This window comes from Cupressus sempervirens, chromosome 3 (genome assembly GCF_028749045.1).
Source record: "Cupressus sempervirens isolate cs-2001-9-10 chromosome 3, ASM2874904v1, whole genome shotgun sequence".
In the NCBI taxonomy this organism is placed as follows: Eukaryota; Viridiplantae; Streptophyta; class Pinopsida; order Cupressales; family Cupressaceae; genus Cupressus; species Cupressus sempervirens.
Window position 1 is genome coordinate 598,396,895 of NC_143120.1, and position 27,640 is coordinate 598,424,534.

General features: G+C 37.9%; 1 protein-coding gene across 2 annotated transcripts in view; it reads left to right on the top strand.

Moving 5' to 3' along the window:
• Positions 1-27,640, top strand: part of LOC149568091 (ARM repeat superfamily protein) — a 338,742-nt gene that overhangs the window by 56,474 nt on the left and 254,628 nt on the right. For both annotated transcript variants that reach the window (XM_089821094.1, XM_089821095.1), the window contains exons 4-7: positions 17,793-17,866; positions 17,971-18,126; positions 18,223-18,343; positions 18,550-18,605. In XM_089821094.1, coding sequence (XP_089677220.1) covers positions 17,793-17,866; positions 17,971-18,126; positions 18,223-18,343; positions 18,550-18,605 — 407 coding nt within the window. The remainder of the gene's footprint in view (positions 1-17,792; positions 17,867-17,970; positions 18,127-18,222; positions 18,344-18,549; positions 18,606-27,640) is intronic.

The following is a 27,640-nucleotide window of genomic DNA, read 5'->3' on the forward strand; positions in this document are numbered from 1 at the left end:
AAATGAAAGAGGGGGATGTGCCACTGGATGAGACACCCGCCCATGCATTCACTGAGGGGGAGCCCATCAAATACAACGAAGCCACACTACAAACCATGAATTTGGGAGATGAGGCCAATGAGTCAACTTCGAAAAAAGTGGAGCTGCAGTAGAATGAATCAGAGAAGGAGATCGAGGTTACTGTGAAAACAACGACAAAGCAAGAGCTCTCGGAGAAAATGGAGATCAATGAAATGGTGAAGAAAAAAATTGATAATGAAGAAAGCAAGGGCAAGCGTAAGAAGAGTAAGAAAAGAAAGCAAGTGAATAAAGTAAAAGGAGGAGACGTGAAGAAAATCACAGAGGAAGATAGAGAAGGGAAGAAAATACCACCGGAACTAAAGAAGAAAACCACAGTGGAAGAAGGACATACGAAGAAAATCACAGAGGAAGAGGGAGAAGTAAAGAAAATCACATAGGGACAAGGACAGCTGAAGACAACGAAGGTTGATGGAAAAGTAGAGAAGAAACCAGAGGATGATTGAACAGTGAGCGGAGTTTCCCTAGACAGGGGTCCCGCAGACTGTTCCGAGTATACCTTTTTCGCGGGTTGTGTCTCCGCAGGAAGTCTTTTGTTCCCTGCGGCTTGTCTTTATCTCTCGTGGACTTTTGTTGTGCGGATGGCTTTCTATTCTCCGCGGATTGCATCTTGATGTTGGCGGGCTCATCTTGTTCATTGCCACTTTTTCAACCACGGCATAGTGCAGCTTTTTCTTGTCTTTCGCAGATTCTTCTGCAGGGTGCATTGTGATTGCGGGTTGTCTTCATTCTTCCTCGGTGACAGCTTCTTCCACCCTCGGTAGTGTTCTTTCTTCTGTTGTTTCCTTTATTTCTTGCGCACTTACTTCCCTATTCGCAGATGGCTCCCTAGTTTAGCAGGTGGCGTTGTTATGTATCTTTCAACTCCCTCGTCGTCGTGGAATGGCAAAGTGTGGAGGGAAAATTGAGTTCTATTTTTTTTTATTATTTGAAAAAAAGAAAAGAAAAAAAAGGAGAAAAATAGAAAAAAAGAAAAAACGGAGAAAGAAGAAAAAGAAAAAAGAAAAAAAGGCGCTGAGTGGAAGAGTTTCCGCAGGCACAACCCGCGGACAGCTGCTACGCGGGTAGGCTGTCCTGCAGATAGCTTTCCGCAGGTTGTCCCGCGGACCCCTTCCCGCGGGTATTCTAATTCCTCTGTTTTCTATGGGCTCCTGGGTGAAGTTTTACGCAGATTGTTCCATCCGTGTGTACGTTCACTCCCTCGCAGACTTTTCTTTTTCCTGCGGAGGTGTTTCCGCAAACTGTCTTAAACCCCGCAGGTTGGCTTTGGTTTTTCTTCTTTGGACAGGCTTGGAACTCAGCAGCATCATCTTCGGCGGAGACCTTTTTGCGTCTTTGTCTTCTTCCCCACGGATATTTGAAGTTTCCCGAGGACGACTGCTTGCTCACATGGAGTTTTGTTTTGTCTTCCAATGCCTCAGCTTCTTTCCGCGGGTGATGTCTTATTTCCCTTGGATGCTTTCTGCGAGGACTGATGGTTTTCTTTTGTCATTCCGTGGGAAGTCTTGAATACTCTTGATGCGAGCCTTGTAAACTAATTCGACAGGCAGAGTCTTTAACCAATTGTTGACAAAGATAGTTATGGGCATTAGGAGTAGGAAATATGTTGCGGTTGTCTCCCTTTTCGGATGCCGTGGACCTGTGTATAGTCTTGGGTGAATTCAATAGTTGCATGTTACAGTGGAGGTGGTTGTGACTTCGGCAACCGTGGGCAAGTTGAAAGAGTAATTGGCAGGATAGGAAAGAAGCACAATAGCGGATGGAAACAAAAAAAAAATGACGACAGAATGAGTAACGGATGATGCCAAAGGTAAGGGGAAGCATCACCGGTTGCTAGAAAAAGTGTGAGATCAAAAGAAATTGCAAAAATAGTGTGTTCCATGCATTTTTGTGTGGGTTTCGAAGTGCCCCAAAACTCCACGGGGGTGCTGCCCCTCGACCCCGCTGGGGGTGTTGACCCCTAGACCCCCAGTTGTTGCAGTTATTAGTCGTGGAAAGTATGATCAGTTGATGAGACCTGGAGCTGCTGCAGGCATGGAGTGTCTGTGTACCAGAGGCACTTGGAGTGGGTGTTGGACGTGAGGTTGTCTTGGTGGATGCATAGAGAGCTCGGGAGGAGTTGATCATCCAGTTGAAGGCAGTTCAGCGATGCTTAGCTCAGGGTATCCAGAAGTTGGAAGTAGAGAAAGCGGCGCGGGTGGCTATCAAGGTCAGCTTGATTAAGGAATAGTATTGTGTTCACAGAGGCTGCAAATGCAACACATTTTGGAGACCAGTTAGTGTATTCTGTTTTGTTAATCTATCCTAGATATGTTGGAATTGTATTTTGTAATTGTCGTCCGGAGATGACTTTTTCTTTTGAGGGGGATGATGTCGTCGGTAAAGATTTTGTAGCCGACGGGTAGATTAGTATTGTTATGTAGCTAACGGACCCCTTCAGGAAGGTTCGGCGGAAAGTATTTATACCCCGTCTGGGATCATTGTAAATCATCTTATCTGATCTGATCTTATCACCAGTTATGTAATCTCTTGGCATATGCGAATAAAGGAGTACTGCTGTTCGTATTCATTATCTGTGTGCATTTCTTAATTAACCTATGCGGTAAACAGATATCATAGCTGATCCTAAACTGAAACAACATCCCGAAGTGCTTTTCCTGTCGTTAACACTTCCACCCCAATCTGAATCGGTGAATCCATGCAAATCTAAAGCAACCTTCTCGTATTTGAGTCCAAAATTAAGAGTGCCCTGAAAGTATCTCATAATGTGTTTAACTGCAACTAGGTGAATTTCCTTTGGCTCACACATAAACTGGCTTAAGGCATTAACAGCATAGCAAATATCAGGTCTTGTATTACTAAGTACATATGGGACCCAATTATCTGTCTGTAGAGAGTAGAATCTATGGAAGGTGATTCAGTCGCTGCTTCTTTAAGTTTATTTAAATTAGTTTCCATTGGAGAAGACATAGACTTGCAATTCCACATTCCAAATCTTTTCAAGATATCTGATGTGTACTTCCCTTGATTAAGTATGATACTGTCAGAATTCTGTCGTACTTCTAATCCTAGGAAGTAATGGAGAAGCCCCAAGTCTTTCATCTCGAATTCTCTAGTTAGATATTTCTTGCACTGATCTGTAAGATGATTATCACCTGTGATTAATAAATCATCAACATACAATATCATAATTACCATATCATCTTTATCTCTTCTATAATATAAGTTTGGATTGGCTTCATTCCTGGAAAATCCTAAGCCGATGAGATATTTTTTAATCTTTTCATACCAGGCCCTGGGAGCCTGTTTAAGCCCATAGAGAGCTTTCTTGAGCCTGCAAAAAAATGCTTTAGGATCATGAGTTTCAAATCCTTCTGGTTGCTCCAAATAGACTTCTTCTGAAATCTTTTCATTTTAGAATGCTATTTTTACATCCATCTGGTGTACCTTCCATCCCTTTGATGCGGCAATTGCTAAAACTGCTCTTACAGAGGTATATCTGGCAACAGGAGCAAAGGTTTCTTGATAATCAATCCCTTCTTTCTGAGAAAAGCTGCTGGCTACAAATTTGGCTTTATACTTCTCAATACTACCATCAACAGCATGCTTTATTTTAAATATCCACTTGGAAGAAACGACAGATTTTCTTTTAGGTCTTGGAACAATTTCCCAAACATCATTTTTCATAATAGATTGGCATTTTTTTGTCATAGCTTCTTTCCAAGCTGAATGTTTAATAGCATCAGAAGGATTGGTTGGCTCTGTTTTGGATAAATCACTCATGTTTGCTGTATAACTAGAGAATCTCTTAGGTCTTTTGCTTTCTCTGACTGTTCTTGAAGGTGCAGCAAAATCTTGAGCTGCTTCAATTGTTTTTATGGCTCAAAGTGGTCTTTTCTTTGAATTTTATTCAAGGTTCATATTTTGAATTTCATCTTCTATCTCTTCTAAGTTCTCTCTCTAGGATCCAGATTCATTATTTCTTTTAGAACTAGATAAAGGAGAAGGTTCATCAGAACTTATGGCTCTTTTGAATGCAAGATCTTCTTCAAAGATTACATCTCTGCTAAGTTCAATAGTTTTCTATCCAGGTATGAAAATCCTATATGCTTTAGAACTTTCACTATACCCTACAAAAATACCTTTCCTCCCAGAGGGTTCTAACTTGGTTCTCTTTTCTTTTGGAACATGGATTAGATAGGACATCCAAAAATTCTAAGATGACTTATATTGGGTTTTACTTTAGTAAATACTTCTTCAGGGGTTTATCTTTAAGATAGAAGTGAGGGCTTCTGTTTTGAATATATACAGCAAAACAAGAGGCTTCTACCCAAAGATAGTATTCTAGATTTTTGTCAAAAATCATAGCCCTAGCAGCTTTTATAATTGTCCTATTCTTTTTTTTTGCTATCCCGTTTTGTTCTGGGTTATAAGGAACAATGTACTCCCTCTTAATCTCTAATTCTTTACAAAACCTTTTAAACAAGTCTGAGGTGTATTCTCCTCTGTTATTTGTTTTAAGGGTTTTAATTTTATGTCCTGAAATTTTTTTAGTTAATGCTTTGAATTCCTAAAATCTTTGTAGGATTTCTTCTGATTCTTTGCATTTTAAAAAGTAAATCCATGTTTTCCTAGAGAAGTCATCTATGAACAAGATATAATACTAGAATCCTCCAAGAGAAGGAATAGGCATAGGTCCACATAAATTTGAATGAATTAATTTTAGTACATTATTTGTTTTCCTAGTACTATCATGAAAGGGACTTTTGGTGCTTTTACCCAGGGCACACCTTTTGCAAATACTAAGGTGGTTTTTGTTTAATTTGGGTAATCTAGTAACCATCTTTTCCATAGTTGATAAAGTTTTAAAATTTAGATGCCCTAATCTTCTGCGCCATATTTCATTTGAATCTTCAGCTTTGTGAACTAGGGCTTGAATGGATCGACTAGATTTTGTATTCAATTCATACAAATATCCCTTTCTTTGACCAATTAATTTTGCTTTCTTGATGGAAGAGTTCTTAGCTCAAGTTAATACTTTGTCATCCACGAATGCAACATTGTGTCCATCATCTTCAAGTGCTGTAATTGTGATTAGGTTTCTTTTAATCCCTGGTACATAGAGTAGACCTTTAAGAAGAAGAGTATTTCTTGATTTTAGTTTCAAAGTACAATTTCCAATTCCTTCAATGGAGTGTGCTGATTTATCACCAACGGTAACTTCACCGCTAACCTTCTCTGATAAAGAATCTAGAGTTCCTTGTATCCTGTTATATGTCTAGAAGATCCACTATCAATTACCCATGCTTTATTTCAAATTTCATTTGGTAGAGAGGAATACAAAACACGGTTCTTAGGATCATAAGTATCTTCTTCCCTAATGACATTTGTACAATTTGCATGTTGTTTGGAGTTTTCAGGACAATTAGATCTATAGTGTCCAAATTTTTCACATTTGAAACACTTTATTTTAGATAGATCTTTCTTGGTCTTTCCATTCTTTTGATTTCCCTTTTTCTTCTTGAAATGCTTCTTCTTGCCCTTATAGGAGTTTGCATTAAGAACATGAAATTCTTCATCTTCTACTTTTGGTTTTCCTCCTTTCTTTAGTTTTTCTAGATTCCTGAAGACAATCATTCATGAGTCTGTTAAAGTCCAGAAGCTGATCTCTGGCACTTATTCCTTATGCGAATGTCTCCCATGAATTTGACAATCCATCTATAGCCATAAGTGTTAATTCTGTGTCATTAATGATGGTTCCTATGCTTGATAGTTCATCTCTAATGCTAGGAACTCTTAGGAAATAAGAATTTATCGATTCTCCTTTCTTTATCTGAATGTGCTTCAGTTGCCTTTTTAGTGCAAGAACCCTAGTTGCATTGTTTACTTCATATGCATTTCGTAATGCATTCATCATATCAAAAGCAGTTTGATATTTTGTAAGCATAGGTACAATATCATTTTAAACTCCATCCAAGATGATTTGAATAGCTTTTCCATTTCCTTTGCTCCATATAGATTTGTGAGGTTCAACAGGGGGTTGTTTGGATGCTCCATCAACGAATTGTTTAACATCGTTCTCTTAAAAAATCATCAAGATTCTGAATTTCCAAGCTTCAAAGTGTTCTTTCCCATCAAACCTGTCCTCGGGTCTGATTGTGTATGCCATTGAAGATGGAAGAAAGCTACTAAATATATATGAAGTCTGATAACTGAATTTTGTAGAGCTCTAGATTTGATAACCTGGCTCTGATACCATGTAAAGTTTCTGCTAATTCTTAATTTCATTGAATCAGACTTTTAGTTCAGTCTTGAATTGCCTGAGAATGATCTTCTAAATTCTATGAATATTCAGATTGTTGAGGAATTTAATACTTATCTTAAATGCAGATCCAATACTCTATAATTGATCTAATTGAATTAGAATATTTCTGATTTAGTATTTGCTGGATGTAAAATGCTTAGAGGAGCAGATTGCTGTGTATTGTGTGTCCCTTAAACTGCATTTACAACCGACTATATATATCCTTTCTAGAGGATATGTCCCTCAAGGGACATAACCCTTAACTTGGCACTAACTATAATTCTCCTAAGTCGGTGATCTTAAAAGACACAGTTTAGTAATGACTAACTAACTAAGTGTTAGTTTAGTCAACCACCAAAGAAAAGCATCACTTGAAAATCGCTGGCATCTATAGGAGAAACACATACACACACACACACACACACACATATACATATATATAAAATTCCAATTTTAGATATATTATCATTAAGAGAAGGTACGGTCTGTACTGTTAGACCTGTAGGTTTATCTTGGTTAATATTTTAACATCCAATAGATACTCCATAAACGACTGTGTAGTGGAAATTATATGTGGAAGCATCCACTTGCTCCCTTGTGACCCACAGCTGATCCCTCTGAAATTGTGGCACTGCCAACTGTCCAATGCTATCAGCTATATGAGATGTAGAAATAGATTTGCTTCTAGCAGAAGGAAGCAAATCAGCATGAGAGCCCAACTTCCCTGATACTCTCAACTCATCCGTACCTACTCCATGGTCACCTCATCCTCTTGTGATTGTGACTCTTGAAGAGCCCATTGAGTACACTGAAGAGAGTCTACAGTCACCTCAAGCTCTTGGGTGAGCTCCACCACCTCCTCCTCTTTCTCTTACAATGTCTCATGATAGGTGCTATCCCACTCCAGAAGGTAATCCCAGTCAACAACTAGTTGTGAGTAATTATGCTTCAAGATCCTAACAGCCTCTCGAAGCTAATGAATCTCTACTAGAGAAAGAGTACTATCACTGCGCTCATTAGACATAGGAGCATCCCAACCAGATGTAGCTAGCATCTGATGGACAACATCATAATGCCCAAGAGCTGAAGAAATGTCACTATCACTCACCTTCAGCTGACTGGTCACATGATGCCTCTGTAACGCCTGACTCCTATGCAATGTCTCTATCTCACAAACTACATGGTGATAGGAAACTGAATCAAAACTGCCCACCACAAGATCACTCATACGTATGCCATCATCCTCGCACAACTCCACATCTGAGATACAGCTATTAGGTACCTCAACCAACTTCTCATCCGAAGAAATGGAAGCCCTCGCAATATCAATCTCCTCGCATGTCTCAACTTCCACCTCAATCGTAAGATCATGTAAACATCGATCCTGGGACTCATCCAAAACCTCCTCAGAGTCATCGCCCAATATCTGATAAGGGATATCATGCTCGGTAGAACTCATAGCATCATCAGATGTGTTCATACCATCTGCATCTACATCTCCAAACTTTGTTGTAACACCAACATCATAGTTGGGTGACTCTATACGTGCCTCGGTCCCACCTAAGGAAGCAACTGCCTTCTGTACTGGAGCAACACTACAGTTGCTGACATATAAGTCGCCAATAACAACTCCCTCCTTCGATGAGTCTAAAAAGTCAGTGATAACTACATCATCAAGTGCCTCTGAACCAACCATAGCCACTACTTTGGGAGCCTCAACTTGCTGAAGCTCAGTGCTGCTATCCATCATGGGCACATCCACATGTCCCAGTGAAACGAGTCCATCATCAACACTGCGAATAGGACTAGTAGGTGTCATAGTAAATATAGGTACATTAGTATCATGGACACCTATCAGGTAAAACTCAAGCTTCCTTCCCTGCAACCTCGATGTTGGCCTTCTAACGGCGTAAACCATATACCTCGCTGCCCTCTCAACTGTCATTGGATCTGACAAGCTCTCTGCTAACCTCTGTTGATGAAGCTTAAGTTTCTCCATACTCTCCTGTAAAACATTCATTTTTACGCTAACATCCTCATTACTCCACCGACTTCTAGAACTGCTAGTTCCATTTCTATCCATAGCTGGAGAAATTAAAGTGTTGGTCACTCCACAAACAGATCTGAAAATGAAATAATTTTCCTACACCACAGGATGGCAGGAAACCGCTCTGATACCACTGTAAAGGACCAAACTAGCTACCGGCTTGAATATAGAAGCACAATTTATTGTCTTTGCAAATTTTAACAATGTATTTGCTTTTCTCTTTTGAAGATTAAATCAACTACTTCAAGAAACTTGAAATGATAATATTAAAATCAGAAAATAAACTCCCTCAACACTTAAATTTTGCTTGTTTCTTTGGAAATCACAAATCAGAATTACATGATATAAAGATGGCACCTGAATTGCAATTAAATGTGCCAAACCCGTGAAACTCAGCTCCTCCTTATTGTTCACTATGATCCTGCAATGCCAAGCCCGACCATGGATGCTAATGTCCATGGGTGGCTTACGGAAATGCACATGTAAAAACAGCAAGTAGGGGAGCCAGGACATAGACATTGACATAGTGCAAGGCAGGAGTATCCCCAAAGGAGATGTCCTAGCCCCTTACTATAAAACCACACAGCGGAAACACAATAATAGGAAGCAATAACACAAGATCTGATACCAAATAATAATAATATATTCATAAAATATAACTGATTATATGCAATGTGCCGGGCTATAAGGCCTTCTCGGTTATGGCCAGATACAAAGCAAGTAATAGTTCTGCAAGATCCCTCAAGATCCAAACCCAAACCCTAGCTAGTCCAGATCCACACTCTGGTAGAAACCCACAAGGAAGATCTCAACTTGTGCTCGCAAGCCCACCAAGCAATCTCCTTGTTTTCCAAGCCGCAGCTACTAGCTCTGCTCCAACTTCATCCAAGTGTAAACTGCCTCACACTCGGCGCTCTGTTCACACATTCACAACTCCATCACAATCCTGCTGTAAACTGCCTCATTCGGTGCTCTGTTCACAGACTCAGGAAAACTCGCTCTTCAGATACTTCCCACACCCACTCCTCTTTTGAGTGAATGAATAGTTACTAAAGACTTCCCCACAACCCCTACTTATACCAATCTAAGCCACAAGTCAGCCCAAAACACAAATTAAATGCAAATACATAAATTAAATGCCAAAGCCGGCCTCCTACAACAATTAAATTCCCAAAATCGATGTCTTAGTGAAATTGCGATATCTCCTAGCTCCAAAGGAATTAGAACTCGAGCTTCGAACCATAGGTAGAAGTCTAGGCCCTCTTCAATCTCTGAAAGTTTGATCCTTTAACTCATTGTGGAAAATTAGTTATACAGCCTGAAACAGACACCAAATTCTCAGACCATGCCAAGCAACCAAAGACCATGCCGAGCTCCATAGACCATGCCGAGTTCTAAAGACCATGCCGAGCAACCAAGGACCATGCCGGAGCTCCCAAGACCATGTCGAGCTGCATAGACCATGCCGAGCTCCCAAGACCATGCCGAGCTGCATAGATCATGCCGAGCTCCCAAGACCATGCCGAGTTGCATAGACCATGCTGAGCTCCCTAGACCATGCTGAGTTCCACAGACCATGCCGAGCTCCCTAGACCATGCTGAGCTCCAATCCTTCTTTGACCGAGTACCAGTCCAAACACCCTCCAAAGCAACGACTGAGCCTCCTCCCATGAACTCCAAAGTAGTCACCAAGTAAATCCAAGATGCTCTTGCATCAGACTCCCTAGGTAAATAGAAAAGTGTGTCCCACACTTTGATGCCCATAGAAAGAGCAACAACCAACTTCTTCTTCACCAAAGGTTTCCACTCCAACAGGGATAAGAAAACCAATCTGCACATCATCCACATCCACATCATTCTATCAAATACCAGAATCTCATCCAACCAATCATCATGCTCACTCCTAGGAACAAATTGAACATAATGCTTCATCAACAAACCCCCATCCATATCAACAACTAGTGAATCCATACCAGCAACAACCAACTCCACATCAGTGACAATATGAAGATCTCTATCAACACATGCCAAACTCTCAACACCAACCATCTCATTGCTCACAACAAGATGCTTTGCAAAACACAACTCACCACCAACAGCAACTAGATCATCCACGACTAAGCACTCTGCAATGTCCATGTCAGACTCAACCAACTGATCATGAAAACCAACCTCTATCCTAGCATCAACAAGGTTAGGAATATCTTCAGCAACAACTTCCAACTGTTCTGCAGGTTCTGTATCAAACTCCACAAACTGATCAACAAAACCAAACTCTTCCACCTCGACCTTGTTATGCCATCTTCTCTCACAAACAAGTCTCTTAACTGGCCAAACGACTCGCTTCCGGGTCGGTAGACTCCAACTCCACAAATAGCTACAGAATTCCTTCCTTACCCCATCCTTAACACGATCAGCCAAGCTAGCTTCAAATCGAGCAGTCATCTTAGAAAACCTCCTCTCCACCACATCACGGAGATTTGCAAGCATCTCAGGGTCCAATCCTCTCAGAGCCATCTCCCAAGATCTTCAAAAACCCTCTGCAACAAATCCTTCCCACGCTCCTTGTGACAACCTTGAATTGTTTGCAAGTCAGATCGCAACCTGCCACCTTGCATGAACAATCAGGAACCACATCACAAGTCTGGACCACGAAAACTCTCTATGATCATGCCTCAACAAGATCAAACTTCCATCTTCGCATCCATCGATCAATTTGCATGTCCTTCCAAGGTCCTGGTGTAAACTACCTTAGCTTCAGCGATCTGTCTACACACTCAGGAACAACCTTTGCTCTGATACCACCTGACGCAGTGCAAGGCAGGAGTATCCCCAAAGGAGATGTCCTAGCCCCCTACTATAAAACCACGCAGCGGAAACACAATAACAGGAAGGAATAACACAAGATCTGATACCAAATAATAATAATATATTCATAAAATATAACTGATTACATGCAATGTGCCAGGCTGTAAGGCCTTCTCGGTTATGGCCAGATACAAAGCAAGTAATAGTTCTGCAAGATCCCTCAAGATCCAAACCCAAACCCTAGCTAGTCCAGATCCACACTCTGGTAGAAACCCACAAGGAAGATCTCAACTTGTGCTCGCAAGCCCACCAAGCAATCTCCTTGTTTTCCAAGCCGTAGCTACTAGCTCTGCTCCAACTTCATCCAAGTGTGAACTGCCTCACATTCAGCGCTCTATTCACACATTCACAACTCCATCACAATCCTGCTGTAAACTGCCTCACATTTGGCGCTCTGTTCATAGACTCAGGAAAACTCACTCTTCAGGTACTTCCCACACCCACTTCTCTTTTGAGTGAATGAATAGTTACTAAAGACGTCCCCACAACCCCTACTTATACCAATCTAAGCCACAAGTTGGCCCAAAACACAAATTAAATGCAAATACATAAATTAAATGCCAAAGCCGGCCTCCTACAACAATTAAATTCCCAAAATCGATGTCTTAGTAAAATTGCGATATCTCCTAGCTCCGAATGAATTAGAACTCGAGCTTCAAACCATAGGTAGAAGTCTAGGCCCTCTTCAATCTCTGAAAGTTTCATCCTTTAACTCATTGTGGAAAATTAGTTATACAGCCTGAAACAAACACCAAATTCTCAGATCATGCTGAGCAACCGAAGACCATGCCGAGCTCCATAGACGATGCTGAGTTCCCAAGACCATGTCGAGCTGCCTAGACCATGCCGAGCTCCCAAGGCCATGCCGAGCTGCATAGGCCATGCCGAGCTCCAATCCTTCTTTGACCGAGTACCAGTCCAAACACCCTCCAAAGCAACTACTGAGCCTCCTCCCATGAACTCCAAAGTAGTCACCATGTAAATCCAAGATGCTCCTGTATCAGATGTGGCTTCCCAAATCCCTTAGCACGAGCTGCTGATTGGTAACGTAGGCTCTAGTAAATGCCACACCGTCTCTAGACAACTGTTTCCCCTCAAGAACGGGCTGAAAGTAATAACTGGGCACAATTATGCGGACTTCCAGCCTATTTGGAGTAATTTGCCTTAGTTCCAATCTTGGCCGTTGGTAGTAACAAATATGCAGACTTCCAATAACCAATTTGATCTATAATATAGGCTCTCAGCAAAAACGTAAAACTCTCCACTTCTTGAATTTATCAGTAATGAATTATCCAAGCCACAGTAGTACAGTTAGGAGACTTGGCAAATTGTTTATAACAACACAATTTGCAATGAAATTACCAGAACAATCTTCCAGACACAGGAAAGACAGATAGGAGATTTAGATAGTGAAATCACTATACATCAACAGTGACTTCAAACATTAAAAACTTCAGAGACCCTTATACTTCAGCAAGGGCTTAGAATTCAGACTCAGGAAAAAACCACAAAGGCACAAAAAGAAAATATAAATTCAAGTGTTTTTTTCCCAATGAAATGAGCTCTCATTTATAAGCTTTTGTTGACAAAAGTTTCCCAAAAACTCCTCTTCAAAAATGTGAAAGTTTCTCAAAAGAACTCAACCCTAGAAACTTTCCAACTTGTTTTTTAGAAATATCTCTTAAAGTCATTTTTATAATAATATAAACATTATTATAATAATGCAACTCAATGAATAATAAATAAATAAAAGCTCATGCAATTATTAACTTGATCAACTGCAAGTGACGACCAACTGCCAAGCCATCCACTTTGCTGCTGAAAATAGCAACTGCCCATAACAGACTTACTAAAAATAGTGAGTTATCAACTGAGACCATCAAAACACCCTGGCAGCTCACGAGGGTCGCTATGATGAGCTAACTCTATCAACCACACAGACTGGCCAGAAACGGGGACATTACAATTGAATAGAGGAAATGGTAGATTATTGCTCACCAAGCCCCTCCATAGAGAAGGAACAAGAAAATGTCAAGCTCTCCCTGTGATTCGAGCTATACAAGGAAATAAAGAAAACTTATTCAGCAATGGTGACTTACAAATCATAAATTTCCAAAAGAATCCCTTGCAAATGACAACTCAAATATTAGAAGATATGCCCAGAAACGTCTAATGGCTTACCATCAAGTTTTCAAGATAGATCTATCATTGGCGGCATTTATAGGAAAGGCTCCAGATTTCCAACAAAACACCAAACAACAGAGAATTTCATAAGTTTTCCACAAATGAATACTGAATCTACAAAGGAAAGTGTGATAGAAGTTCCAGGAATGGTGGCATCAACAACATGGAATCCCAAGCTTTCGAAGAAGAAAGAAAATTCTAGCAATGGTGGCTTACAAATCATAAATTTCCAAAGAATCCCATGAACAATGAGCACCTGAATCAGAAAATATGCTCCAAAACCTAGCAGCAGCTGCTCATATTTTCGATTTCACCATACTCATGATGAAGTGAAGAATTGATAATGCAAAATACAAGTTTCTTAATCCCGTTGCATAATTTTTGGAATCTGAATGCATTTATGGGATTCTATTCCATATTTTTTCCAAGTGTGTTGTGGGCGGAAATTTAGAAAATATTGGGAGTTAGGTTGTTTTTTCTAACAGTTTACATTTGCATTGAATCCACGTTGTAAACAAAATATTAAATGGTGTGTTATAAATCATTTAATATTTTTGTTATTTCAAAAATGTAAATTTCTAGACTTTTTCAAAGTCTTACCTTGTATTCAATCCTATGCTTACAAACTTTGGTCGAATTTGAGGAGTGAAAGATTGAGAAATTATGTTTTGCCAAGTGCTTAAATCAGTTTGGAAACATGTGGAGAGAATATAGGAGCTTCAAGATCGAATTTGACTTTGTCTTGGTTGTTGAAAGCTCGTTATGGTCAGTTGGACCATTTTTTGGGCAGTTTTGAGTGAGTCATAGATGTCATAATGACTTAGTGGGATTCAGTGAGTGGTTTGACTTTATTTTGGAGGTTTCTAGGCCCTCTTTCTGTGGCTATTTCTTGCATCTGACCCAAGTTGTTGTGGGTGTATTTAGTGAGTTTTGAACTCATTATTGTGGGGTTCTGATATGCAGAGGAGATATTTTGTGGCATTTTTCTTATCCTGAGTGTATTTCTTATATCTTTCTGTAACTCAATTTGTGGATTTTGAATATATATTCAACTGAATCATTTTGTGGCAGAATCTTCGTGAAATCTAGCCTTCTTTTTTTTCTGCATCTTTGTGTGAATGTAATTGATGAGGTAGGAAGTGAATCTTAGGATTCCTTATTATTTTCTCTCATCTATTACCTAGTTGCAGGGGTGTACTTTTTTTGCAGGTTACAGTTCGTGTCTCCTAGTTTGAGATACTTATGAGAATATTTCTTTTCCTTAACTCATGTTCTGGACCTTACTGTAAAACATTTATGCAAACCTGTATAGGATTGAAGTGTTTTTTTCGTTCACAAGGAGTGTCTTACTAGCTACGATGTGTTCAATAATCGCAAGTTTTGGTGTATCACATGTTAGTTTAAATTCAATTTTTAAGTTTTCTTTCTGCATCTCTTTCCCTTTTCCCTTCAAGTCTAGTTTGTTTTCAGTATCCAGAGCTTAGGTGATTATCATAAGGAGCCGGCCCATAACCCGGAGATTCACTCAATTCATTTGGAAAAGCCCACCACCTATGAGTGATTCAATGTTGACTGAAATTTCCAGGTCAGTTCTCTGAATTTGGTAGCACGTAAATCTCAGGCATCAACACTACTAATTTTCTATTTTCTTTATATTTATTGACAAAGCACATCCTTTCTGGTATGTTGGTTCACAGAAAGGTTTAATTAAGCTGATCTGCTAAAGTTCAGTCATGTTTGTAGAAATTGTGCAGTTAACACATGGATTATATTGGATCAGTTGTTCATGATGTTGCTTTATTATTTATGGTTTCAAAAGGATTTATCTCTTTTGTCAGTTTAGAAGGAAATCATAAATGTCTTTCCAGCAAGACTATGGTCTATATTTTCTAGAAAGAATAATTTTATGGAATTGTTATAGAAATTTTGCATATGGGACATTTCTTATAATGGTGGCTGCCCTTGTTGTCCCTAGTATGATTAATGTCCCCATTTTTTATAGCCTGGAATATCAGGACAATTACTCCAATCTCTCTCTGTCTAATTCTTGCTCTTGAACTAAGGAAGGACATTATGCACAATATCAAGTGCTAGTTCAGTTTCAATCAAGAACATATATGCAATATGATATAGTTATCAATATGTCTAATTGCAGTTTCTAATATATATTGATATGGAATGTGCTGAGAAGTATGATTTCTCCTTATAAGTAGGAGATATTTTCCACAGCAAGTCAAATTGTGAAATTGCTATCAGGATTCAACTATGTTGTTCGAGTCAAACACATTGACCCACATTTCATGGTAGTGGCTTACACAAACCCATCTCTCATGACAATGAATGGAACAGTTAGCACTCATTGGATCTAGGTGATGTTCATAGAGGTGAAGCACTGTGACTACCCAAGAGGTCTCCCATCTTAGTACTACTCCAGCTTGAGCCCGCTTAACGATGGAGTTTCCTCCATGCTTGAACCCACTCTGCTTGCAACCCCATTTGCAAAACTTTCACCAATTGTGTGCCTTATGAACCATTCATTAGAGAGCCCCTTAAGCTCATCAATTGGTAAGTAGCAGATATTATTCATAGCAAGTCAAATTGTGATATCACTATTAGAATTCAATTGTGTACCTGATAGTGATATCACAATGATTTCTCTATCATTTTTTATTATAGAGATTTGTTGTACAATGTTTCCTTTTCTGATGTAGACAGTATATATGCAATCAATATGGTATTGCTTGCAGCAATTTGCTTTTCTGTCTAACATGGTAAGTATGCAAATGTGGGAATACCGCCTTAAGCAATGGGTTCCTTTTTTTCAGATCTTTACTTATGTGCTTGCAACTTAAAAGGCTGATGCTATTTCTAATATGCGTTTTCTATACTTGCAATTACTGGTGCTTTCTCTGATCTGCAGTTATATTGTTGCAACCAATTAGTGTCATTCAGGGATTTGCTCAAATAAGCAGATCCAAATATGGTGTATAAGAGAGTTTCCAATATGATACCTTGAATTATCAATGGGAAAAGTACTCTTATATCTGCCCTTTTGAGTGAGCATTTGCATTAAATTTGACAAGTCTAATGTGATTTGGCATCACACCATTCACCAACAATTCTTAATTGCTGCAGTCCTTAATCTCTAATCGAGATCATTGTGACTCTTCCTTAGGGTTAGTTTTCTCTGTAACACTGTTCCTTTTCATAACGCTATGCTTAATCACACGTTTATCGACCCATAAATCAAGCTTAGTCCGCTGATCTGTTATTTTAACTCTTCATTGATCAATCAATGTAAATTATTGTCTCTTATTCATCATTTACATATTAGTAAAGATGATTGCTTTTGTAGTAACTGATTATAGACCCCCTGCTGAAGACGATATTTCTTATTATTGATTCAAATCTTGGAACCCACTTTGATAATACCTGCTCATTCAAGGATACTCCGTCTATTCATAGGAAATGCATTTGTGGGGAAATATTAATGCATTTAATATTAGTATGGGACATTTTATTTTAAACAAACATAATGTAACCGCCATTCAATTTTCCAGTTGAAGAGATTAATTTGTGAAACTACTTTAGTTACATTTGAGTATACCTTACAAACTTTGATCATTCCACATAACGAACATTTTGCAATGAGTATATCTTCTTAGCATCCAAATCTTTGATCATTCTGCATAAATAACATGTTCCTAGATTTTCCTTGGGAGATGAAAAAACTCCACTTTCAGTATATTTTTTTCTCAGTTTCATTGCTACATAATTTTCTGGGAGAAACGATCAATGACTGATTTAGAACTTTCCTAGTGAGATGAATAGGAGAGTTCTTAGTGTTTCTCTTTGAATGATAATTGAGAATCACAAGCTTTTTGTTAGATGAGAGAAAAATCATCAGACAAGCTCTTTGAAGTTGATACTTAGAAGTGTCTGGAGACTCTCTTCTAATGCAGCTTAAAATAACCTTTTTAGAAACCCAGAAAGTGGATGGATGAATGTATGATATGCTAGCCAGCCAAAATAATTCATTATATATGATGAGAATCTAATTTTGAACTAGTCTGGCCTGTAAATATTATCAAACTTACTTAGGTTCTTCTCTCTTTGTAGTAGGATAACTGAAAAATATTATGGAACTTATCTCCTGGATCTGTCTGCTTCAATGATTGGATTGTATTGCTGAACTCAGTCATATAATCCAATATTGCTAGCAATGCATTTGTAAAATTTCTTAAATTTGTATGTTCTGATTACAGGAATGCAATGGTTTGTGAAGATTAATTCCAATGTTATTTATGTCAGGATAACATGGCAATGGCACTGGGTATCTCTCTCAGGCTCTTGGAAAACAGCCGATGTCCAGATAGTGTCCGCAAGTATTAGCCATACTCTTTTTACCTTTAAGTTTTTTGGGAAAACATAAGATCTTTGCAATGTGACATGTGTTAACTTCTCTTGTTCCTTTATGTTCCTGATCTAGCACTGCAGCAGCAACTTTACGACAAGCTGTGGCCCTGATCTTTGATCGCGTTGTATTGGCCCAGTTGCTACCTGTCACAAAGGTTGGCTCAAACAGACGTGTGTCTCGGACTAACTCTGTTCCGGGTGATGTGAGCCGAAATATAAGTACCACAGAGTATGTGCTGATTGATATAAAATAAATGTTTCTAATAAAATTTATCAAATCAAATAACTCACTTCGAGAAGTAATATGGTTGAACTTGAATTGCAGACCTCTGGAGAGTACTGCAGGCCCTGGAATATCATCTTCATCCAAAGAGAATCTAACTCAAGCAGGAAAGCTTGGCCTTCGGCTTTTTGAAGACCTGACAGCATTTGCTGCAGGTGGATCTGTATGTGACAAATGCAATCTTTTAATTTGTAAATTACAAGCTCCATTATGGTTTATCCTTCATCAGTTCCTGCCTGTGTTCTGGTCACTTGATCCATTAATGTATTTCAAAATGATTGGAAAGAGCTTGGTTCTAATATCTATGACCAAGGGTTTCATTTCTAGGATTCAAATCATAGATTTTGTGTGGTTGCTTTCTGATGGCAGGCTACGTGGTTGCGTGTTGCTGCTCTACAGAGAACATTTGCATTGGATATCCTAGAGTGAGGGTTCCTTCTTTACTTTGTTTTATATGATACTGGAATGGTATTTATAAGTCTACTAAAGATTTGGTAGTTGTTTCTTTAAATTTGAAAAGGAAGATCTCCATGTAATAAGGGGATTGTTGAATTCTCTTGATAATCTTGTAATATTGTGCATTATGATTTTCAGAAGTTTAAGTCATGCTTCAAATATTCTTTTATATAATGGTATGTACAATCGAATATTTGTAATGCAAGTCAATGAGCCTAAGCTTATCAGGTATCTAAGACATTCGTTCAAGGTCTTGGACAGGACATGTGTTGAATCTGTAGATTATTAAGATGATACCTAAATCCCTTAAAATTATTGTGATGAGTAAGATGTAGAAAGCTTACATCAATTGTAAAATACTAAAGTGGATAGAAATTCATGAGCAGTGAAAGAATACTAATGTTCTGGAAAGTTACTTGACATCTCAAAAATTTGATTGGAACTCACAAAAAGATGAAAACATGGAAAAAAATAGAAAACACTAAACAAAGTTAAATCAATGGATGAGACACAAGAAGAATGAGTTTAGAGAACATATGTCTAGATTTATTATCAATTTGTCCTAAACCAGTGACTGCATGGTTATATGACCCTCAAAAGTTCAAAAATTGAAATATTTTATAACTGTACAATGGCCAACTTTAATCTACAACTTCTCGCTCATTGTAGGATGAATTCCAATGACTAACTGGAAGCTAAATCAAAATTATCCCGAGTGAAGGATCCCTTGAGTATTCAATGCTGCTTTCTGCTGCTTCTCCCTCCAATTTTAATGATATCTTCATTAGTTAATATTACTTACACATATTCAACTACCCTGTCCGTATTTGGATTAATGTTATCCAAGCAGATGGCATCATGAAATGTCTTTGTCTCCACTTTCATGGTTCAAAGGTGAAGGTTGCATTGGATTTGGTGTGAATGCTCTCAAACACGCTCTAATTGTGCTCTCACCTCGAAGTGCTATAGGGCCTGTAGAAAACACAAATGACTAGCCTCAAAAGGGTCAGTGTTTGAACACCATCATTTCCCATTACAAATCTACGTATTTATTATTTTAAAAATAAGAAATATTATGTAAAACCTTGTAATTCTACGCTAAAATTGCATTGACGAAAAAGTGATTGAACAATTCAGCTTTTTCCTAGCTGTTGGATTGTCCTCTGAATGCATTAAGAAGAGTAATAGAGCTTCCTCGCCATTGCCTTTTATAACCTCAACTCATCTAGAATTGTGTCTCTTGTTAAGATTGTGGATCTCTGATAGATAAAACAATTACAATAATAATGATAGCAGAGAATGTCCTTACTTGAATATTTACTGTGCTGAATATATGTTCTCCTTCAGTGCTTTGCAGGGTTATCACAATCTGCCTTCCTTCAACTTCAGATTGTGAATGAATAGAAGAAACAAATGAATATGAATTGTTCTGCAAATGATATTATAGTAAACAATGTATTTTATCCAATCACAGGTTTTGGAGATGCCATGAATTGATGTCCTTGTCCTGCGATCTGTGCGGCTCATATATATCTTGTAAGGAGTCATGACTCTATGTGGCCTTTGAGCCACGTAGGGTCATGCCTTTCGGAGGCATGGCTTAACAAAACAAAACAACTTTATAATGTGCTTAACAAGAAGCCCGATAACATGAGGCCCGATGATATCATGAGGCCCAAATTAACATATCTGCCGATAATAATATGGAGCCCGATAACAGTGGATTAGATAGCTGCTGTTAATCATATAATACACATTCATTACTATATATATATATACACACATACATACATACATATATATAGGTATGATAATCAGCAGCAATCTAATTCAAGCACAGATCAGTATATCAGATAATCAATGTTTTACTTCTACTGATGCTAAAACATTAACATCTCTTAGACCCTTGTCAAGTTTTATCCTCTCTATGCATGTAGTAAGGCTTGTTACGAGCTCTTCATCTGTCTCAAAGGAATTAAAGAATAAACTTTTGGGCCTTAAGTTGTTGTGATGGCATGTATTGGCCAGTAGAGGTGGTTAATGATTTAACCCATCTACAGTGAATAATTTTACAAATGATGCCATATGGCCTCCTCAACCTTGTCCATGGCTTCAGAGAGATAACTCATTCGCCCAAACACAATTTTTTCCCCAATTGCTCTACTGTTTGAAATTCGGAAAAGGAAACATCTAAAGTAATACAAAGTTACAAATCAATATCAAAAAACAGAAAATGAAAAGATTATTCTAAAACATAATATTGTTACTTACCTTTAGCTTCTCCTCCATTTTATTTTCAAACACCTCATCAAACACTATCCTCACAAACTTTCCCCCATCTGACCTTTTAGAATATGGAGAGCCCAAACATGCATTGGTCACAAAGATATACTTGAGAGAAGGAAATGACCTTGCTATGCTTTGCAAAGTGATGTTTGGGTTGAATTCTCTCCTTGCAAAGTACGCAAGAAACTTGCCTTTGATGTGCTCTCCAATCAAGCCAATCATCAAAATATGCTTGTGGAAATGTTTGCAATTATCTTGGCATCTTTAATACACTTTTTAGTTTTTATTCATCCAATCTTCTCAATCCTGAATCACAAAATCAAGAGAATGAGCAACACGAGTGCTGAAAAAATGTGGCATATCTCTTGGAAATAAGTTTTCTTGTGGTTACATATGCAGTTATGTTTTTTGCCACAACATTCAATACTTTAACGTCTTGCATTGCTCCGTTTGATGGGTTGCATGAAGTCTTCGCATTTTGATTTTGTGCAAGGTATATACAAACTTCAGAAAAACTTTATTTGCCTCTTTATAGTTTATGAGGGTCTTGTTGCTATGTTTCTAACCCTTAGATAAAATACTGTAGAACTTTTCCCAGCTAGCCTTTTGTTCTGCTACAATTAGTTGTGTGTTTTTTGATGGATTCCTCTTGCTAGGGGCTACATAAATCAAATGGAGTAGGTGTCTTAAATTAGACCAGCATGGTCAGTGCATTTACAAATGTATAAAAATACAGGTTTTTTACCACGTCAAATCGTATTGTTATAGTACTATGTTCTGAATTTTCGATCCTTGGTTCATGGTGTTTCTATCGGTTTCAAGTGGACTTTCAAGCAAAGTTGTCCACTTGGAGCATTTAGAGAAATGGAAAAATTTCATGGAGAATTCAAATTGCTTGAACTCTCCTTAGTGTGAGGGAAGGTACACTAAATCAATTGACAAAGCCTTGAATCCCTGGATAATTCAAGGGTGGTTGTGTGTCATGTCTCCTTTCCAAAAATAAAAGGGAAGACTTCGTTGGTTCGAGGGACTTTGAAGACTGCAGTTTGAGACTATTGAGTGATACATGCCGTGAAGACATTAGAGGTTGGAGATTGGGTTTGTGGCTTGAATCATGTGTGAGAATTGTGGAGATTGGGGATTTGAGTTGAGAATTGATTCATGACATGTGAGTCCAAAACTCCAGATTTGTGTGAGTCTCAGCGATAGACTTGGGAATCTTTGTTGAGAACTTGTTCAGTCTTGGCTTGCTTTCAATACATTTTACAATAGGGTAAGGTGTTTTACAATATCATATCTAGCATGAAACAAGTTGATTTTGGTAGTTTTCAAACTTCAAACTGCTCCAAAAGCTGTATACATCGATTGAAAAATCACATTGATACTAACAACTTTAATGTCCTCTACTCTTCCCCCCTTAACACACATTTGTGACCTTGTCAACTTTACTTCCACCTGCTTAGTCTCCATTGTTGATTGCATCAAAACCCAATCATATGAACTAATTTAAAATTTTGTTTATGACCAGTCCATACATTTGAAGAAATAACGAAAGATGAAGAAGACTACTCTACAAAGACCACAAAAAACCCCTAACTAATCCTCAAAGTTATAAAAAGAAGTCAAAGACATCAGATCCTTTGCCTATTGAATTTTTAGCTTGGATAGAAACTTTCTCATAGGTTTAATATGAACATTCATGAAAGAGTTAAAGTTGTTCATGTTAGGCTATCTTGCATTTTTCTTTGAAAGACTAAAGAGTAAAGAGAGTATTTTATTTAACTTAATGAGTCTAATAAAGTTAAAAAATGCGTTAGAGATTTAATCTGATCTTCTATCTCATCCTTATTAAGTACTAAGGATGGTTTTATAATTAAAGCAAAATTTTGGAATATTATAATTTTTTGGCCAAATTGGCATAAAGAAAGGAGCAAGATAAAAGATTCTAAGCGATTCTTTCAGATTTTTTTTTTGAAGGACTGAATGCCTATGTTTCTTTATTTTCTGTAGGATTGTGTAATGTCCCCATTTTTAGTAAGTCTCTGCAGTTGGATATGCCACCTCATTGTCGCGACCCTTGTGAGTTGGCAGTGAGATTTGAGGGTTTTAGTTGTGGGCTTTCTTTTTAGTAAGTTAGTTTTGAACAGTTGCCATATTTGGCACTGTAGTTGTTGGCGATGGCAGTTGGTCATCATCTGCTTGGATGGAGTTATTTATTGATGGGTTCATATTAATTCTAAGAAATTGATTTGGGTTCGGGGACAAATTTGGATTTTGGGTTCAGGCAAATCTTTTTTCCCATTTGGGTTCATGAGTGGTTTCGTGCGTGTATATATATATGTACAAAAAAAAAAGAGGAACATGCATAATTGCAAAACTAAGTCATTTCATAGTATGACCCAACATAGCATGTAAACTATTTTTAAGAACTTGAGAAGCAACCTAGCATCCTTGAGGTACCAACCATAAGGATATCACAAATAGGACTCATCATTGATTTTAAACCAGAAGTATTACATTTTATAGCATTGGGAGTTTACAAGAAAATTGTTGAAAACTAAATACTTCAATCTCAGAATTTTACAAATATGTGGTTACTCAGAAATCAGAATAATGACTATTGTGGCTGTCCGTATACTGTCACTTGACATATAATTTCCATAAGCACGTGGCAACCAATACCTGAGAATGTTCAAAAATTAATTAGACATACTCAAAATGCTGCTATACCCATTTCTTACTTATATTATAAGTATCTCGGACTGAAAAACTAAATATTTGGAGATTTTGCTTAGTTATACTCTTTAGCATAGACTTGAATGAACCCACAGTCCCAAATTCGGACCTTTCCTGGACCCGCCGTGAACTTGGGCTCAAATCCGGACCTGTGCCAACACAGACCTAAATCCATGCCACAAGGTCTAAACCCGATAACATAGTATTTATTACCTAATTAATGATGCTTTATTATTATAATGGCACTTTTAAGTTATTTAATGTTTTAAAGCTACATTACCCAAGGATGCATCCCGGCCTAGAAACTTGGAGTTTCCGGAATGGGGACATGCTCAAGACGAGGGAATGGGTATAGGACATCTCCCCCACGTCCCCAAAATTCCAAAAAATAACTGAGACATTCCCGAAACACTGAGACGCCGCCGTAGAAAAAGGGGGACGGTTGGTCGTCCTTGGTGATAGAGCTCAAATTTTTGTCAACTTTAGGGCCTCTATTTGTGAAGTAATGTTGGTGATAATGAAAAGGTTATCATTAATCTCATTCTTATTTGACAAGACTTGTAGAGGATTATTAGAAGATCGATAAAGGAATGAGGTTGTAATGTCAAACATGGATAGACCTTACTCAAAGGAAATGAAAGCAACTTGTGGATCAAATGATTACAAGCTTCTTAGTATTAAGTCTTCTCAAAGTAATGAAGACCATGTGCCAGAAGATAGCATAAAGAATGAAACACAGGTGGTTTTATGATTACAAGTTCTGTGAAGAAGGGAAAGACAAAGAATTCAATAACATTCTTGTACTTTTTCAGGGGATTTTCCCACATCGATTACCATACTCATATGGAGGAAAGACGAGTTTATTAGAGCCATCAATAGTGACACAGAGAATTATGTATGCCAACAAGTATAAGATTTGATAATTCATTGGTACACTAATTCCGCTAGCACAACGAGATTGTAAGGGATTGCAATCAAGTCGAACTTTGTACCGCCATCCAACACACATAGAGACAAATGCTGAAATGCATATGCATGAAGACAAGGTTTCAGCGAGCAGATCTGTGCAACTTTAGATGCCATATGAAGAAAATATGCACACACGATATGTTAGAAGCCACACAATATATATACCTAAGAGACTTGTATAAATCGTCAGGTATAGGTGTACTTCAGAATCAAGAGCGGTTTACAAATTGACAGGTATCAAACGCTCCAGATGGATGTCGATCTACATGCCTTGTGTATATGGATACAAATGGAGAGATGCCTATAGATTGAAGATATATTGCATGTGGAGTATCTACAGGATGTAAGGAAGAAAAATTTATAAATCAAGTTCTATCCAATTACGGTTCAATCAGTATTGCATCATTTGTGCTTCATAATATATTTGCACGAGAATTACATTTAGAGATAGAATTTTCTGAAGATTGCAATATAAGATACAATTTTCTATTAAAGGGCTGCTAAAAAATTAATGCTTAGTTTCAAGCTTGAAAATAATATAGGTGCCGTTAGTACGTGGATCCACGCACAGGATAAAGTAAAAGTTCATGCATCAGTGGTCATATGTCCTATAAAGAAGAGTTACCACGAGATTAAAGTTGGATGATGTTAAAAATTAATTAAAATTGCTTATAAATTATACTATGCAAGGGTGATAAAGGCAAGTGAGAGCAACATTAGATTTCTCAACAAGGGCCTGGAAACCTATGGCAACTCCAACCAAAATCTGGAAAATCTGATTGCATCAATGGAAATGCTGAAAAAAGTGGGATAAGATGAAATGGACAACCATAGTGTCAACCTATGTAGCAAGATAATAAGGTTCTTGTTCATCTTCAAGGCTAGTGCTAAAACATGTTAGTAAACTAAAACATTTAATAAGAAAATCACAATCAAATTTGAATTACATAAATTTCCAGTGTTTGTTTTTTATATATTTAAAAATACAAAAATTTAAAATTAAAACAAACCTAGTTATTTGAAATATTAATATTTGCTTGTAAGAATAGATATAAATAAAACTTTAAACTTAAAAATCAAAACCTAAAAGCATAGTTGGAAAACTCGGTCTCGACAAAAACTCGCCAAGGCCTCGAAGGAATTTGGGAAAAACTCGACCAGTTTTCGGAAAAAATTCAGAACTTAAAAAATAACTTAAATTATTACAAATGCATTTTTTTTTGCAAAATTCAAGGAGAAGATGCATCCAATGGGTTAACTAATGTGAACAGAAAAGAAACAAGTTGAGTCTAGATATATATAAATGCAAAGTGGGTACATCGCATTCTCATACAAATGGCAAAATGCTAATGGATGTAAGAAAAAAAGTAAATAATTTTTATAAAACTAAAAGTAAATGCATCATTACAATTACATCTTCCTCTTCCCATCTTTACTAACAAATAATGGAGAGGAACTAGAGGGTCTAGTCATAGAAGTAGAATCATGCACTGGGCGTGACTGTGCCTGCTTGCTTGGTATCTCTGATGATGTTTGTGGCTTGTTGTCCATCTTGGATATGGCTCCTACTAGCACTGACAATGCCTCCTCATTTGACTCATCCTCCTCTCATCCTCCTTCTCAATGTCATCCAATGTGAAACCTAATCCACCTCCCTCCTACATAGCCTACCTCTCCAAATCAGTGATGTCATCCTCTATAAATAATGGAGGTTGCTCTTGTGTTGTCCATTCAGTGTAAGTTTCTATGTTGTCCAGATCAACTGGACCAACTATTGCTTCCTGTTCCTTTCTTACACATAATCAAATAGTATATTGCACATAAACAAGGTCATTGAGGCATTTTTTGGCCAACTTGTTTCTGTTCTTTGTGTGGATGGCGTCAAATAAGCTCCACTTGTGCTGATAATAGGATGAGCTACAAGGTTGGCATTAGATTCTGAGGGCAAATTTCTTTATATGTGAGGTATTTCCATCCCAACTTTGCCACCAAGAATCTGTTAAATAAAATATTGAGAAGTTAGAAAGCAAAGAGAAAAGAGAAAACATAATTTATCAAATGACAAAATTGCAAATGTTTTACCTTGGGTTTGAGTGCCGCTTGCTCTCTTTTCTAGCTCAAGTGTATATTTATGCATTTTTCACCTTGTTGGAGGCATCGATCGATTTTGAGAATGCCTTATTGCCCTTTCAAGCAACCAAAAAATTAATAATGGTTCGGTTTATGCCATCTGTTTGCTCATCAGAAAGACTAGAGTAGCCAATTTACTTCACTCTTTTTTTCACCTTCACCACCGCTCTTGCCCTATCAACTGCATTTGCGAGCAATCTTAAAAAAAAGTGAAATCAAGTCTTAGTACACAATTTTAATTTTATAAATAAGAACAATTAATTCTTTAAAAATAAAACCAAGTGGATTGCTTACTAACCTCCCACTCAAATCCTTGCAAGAAGGGGGAGCCTTGTGCTCTTTTCTTGAAGTTGTCATTATGATCACCAAATTTAGCCAATAGGGACTCTTAGCCACATGTAATGGAATGTTCTTGAAATGCCAAAAATCAGGTCATGCAATGTCTATTTTCTCATATGCCTCCTTGTTCCATCCAATGGCCCCTGATGATGGTTATGCTCCAAATTTGTCGTAGGACACAAAATAACTGTCTATAGGTTGTGTCCTTGATGTTGGTGGTGGCGAAGAAGCAAACACTCTACTAGAGGAAGCAAAAGTGGTAAAAGAGGAGGTGCTCTGTTTGGGGATACACGAGCCACGATGAGAATCCACTATGCTGTCAAGTGTTGCTTCATCTTCTTCAATGTTAGTTGGAACACCTTGAGTTTCAGCTATGGCTACCCTCATAGCTAATATTCCACTCTCTCTTTGCAATTGTCTCTCTTCCCTAGCTGCAAGTAGGGCATTAACAAATCTTGTAATCTCTCCCATGGTTTTGTCACATTCATTAGTATCATGCTTGTTAATGCTTGCAAGGTGGTATTTGAGTAGGTTTATGCCTTTA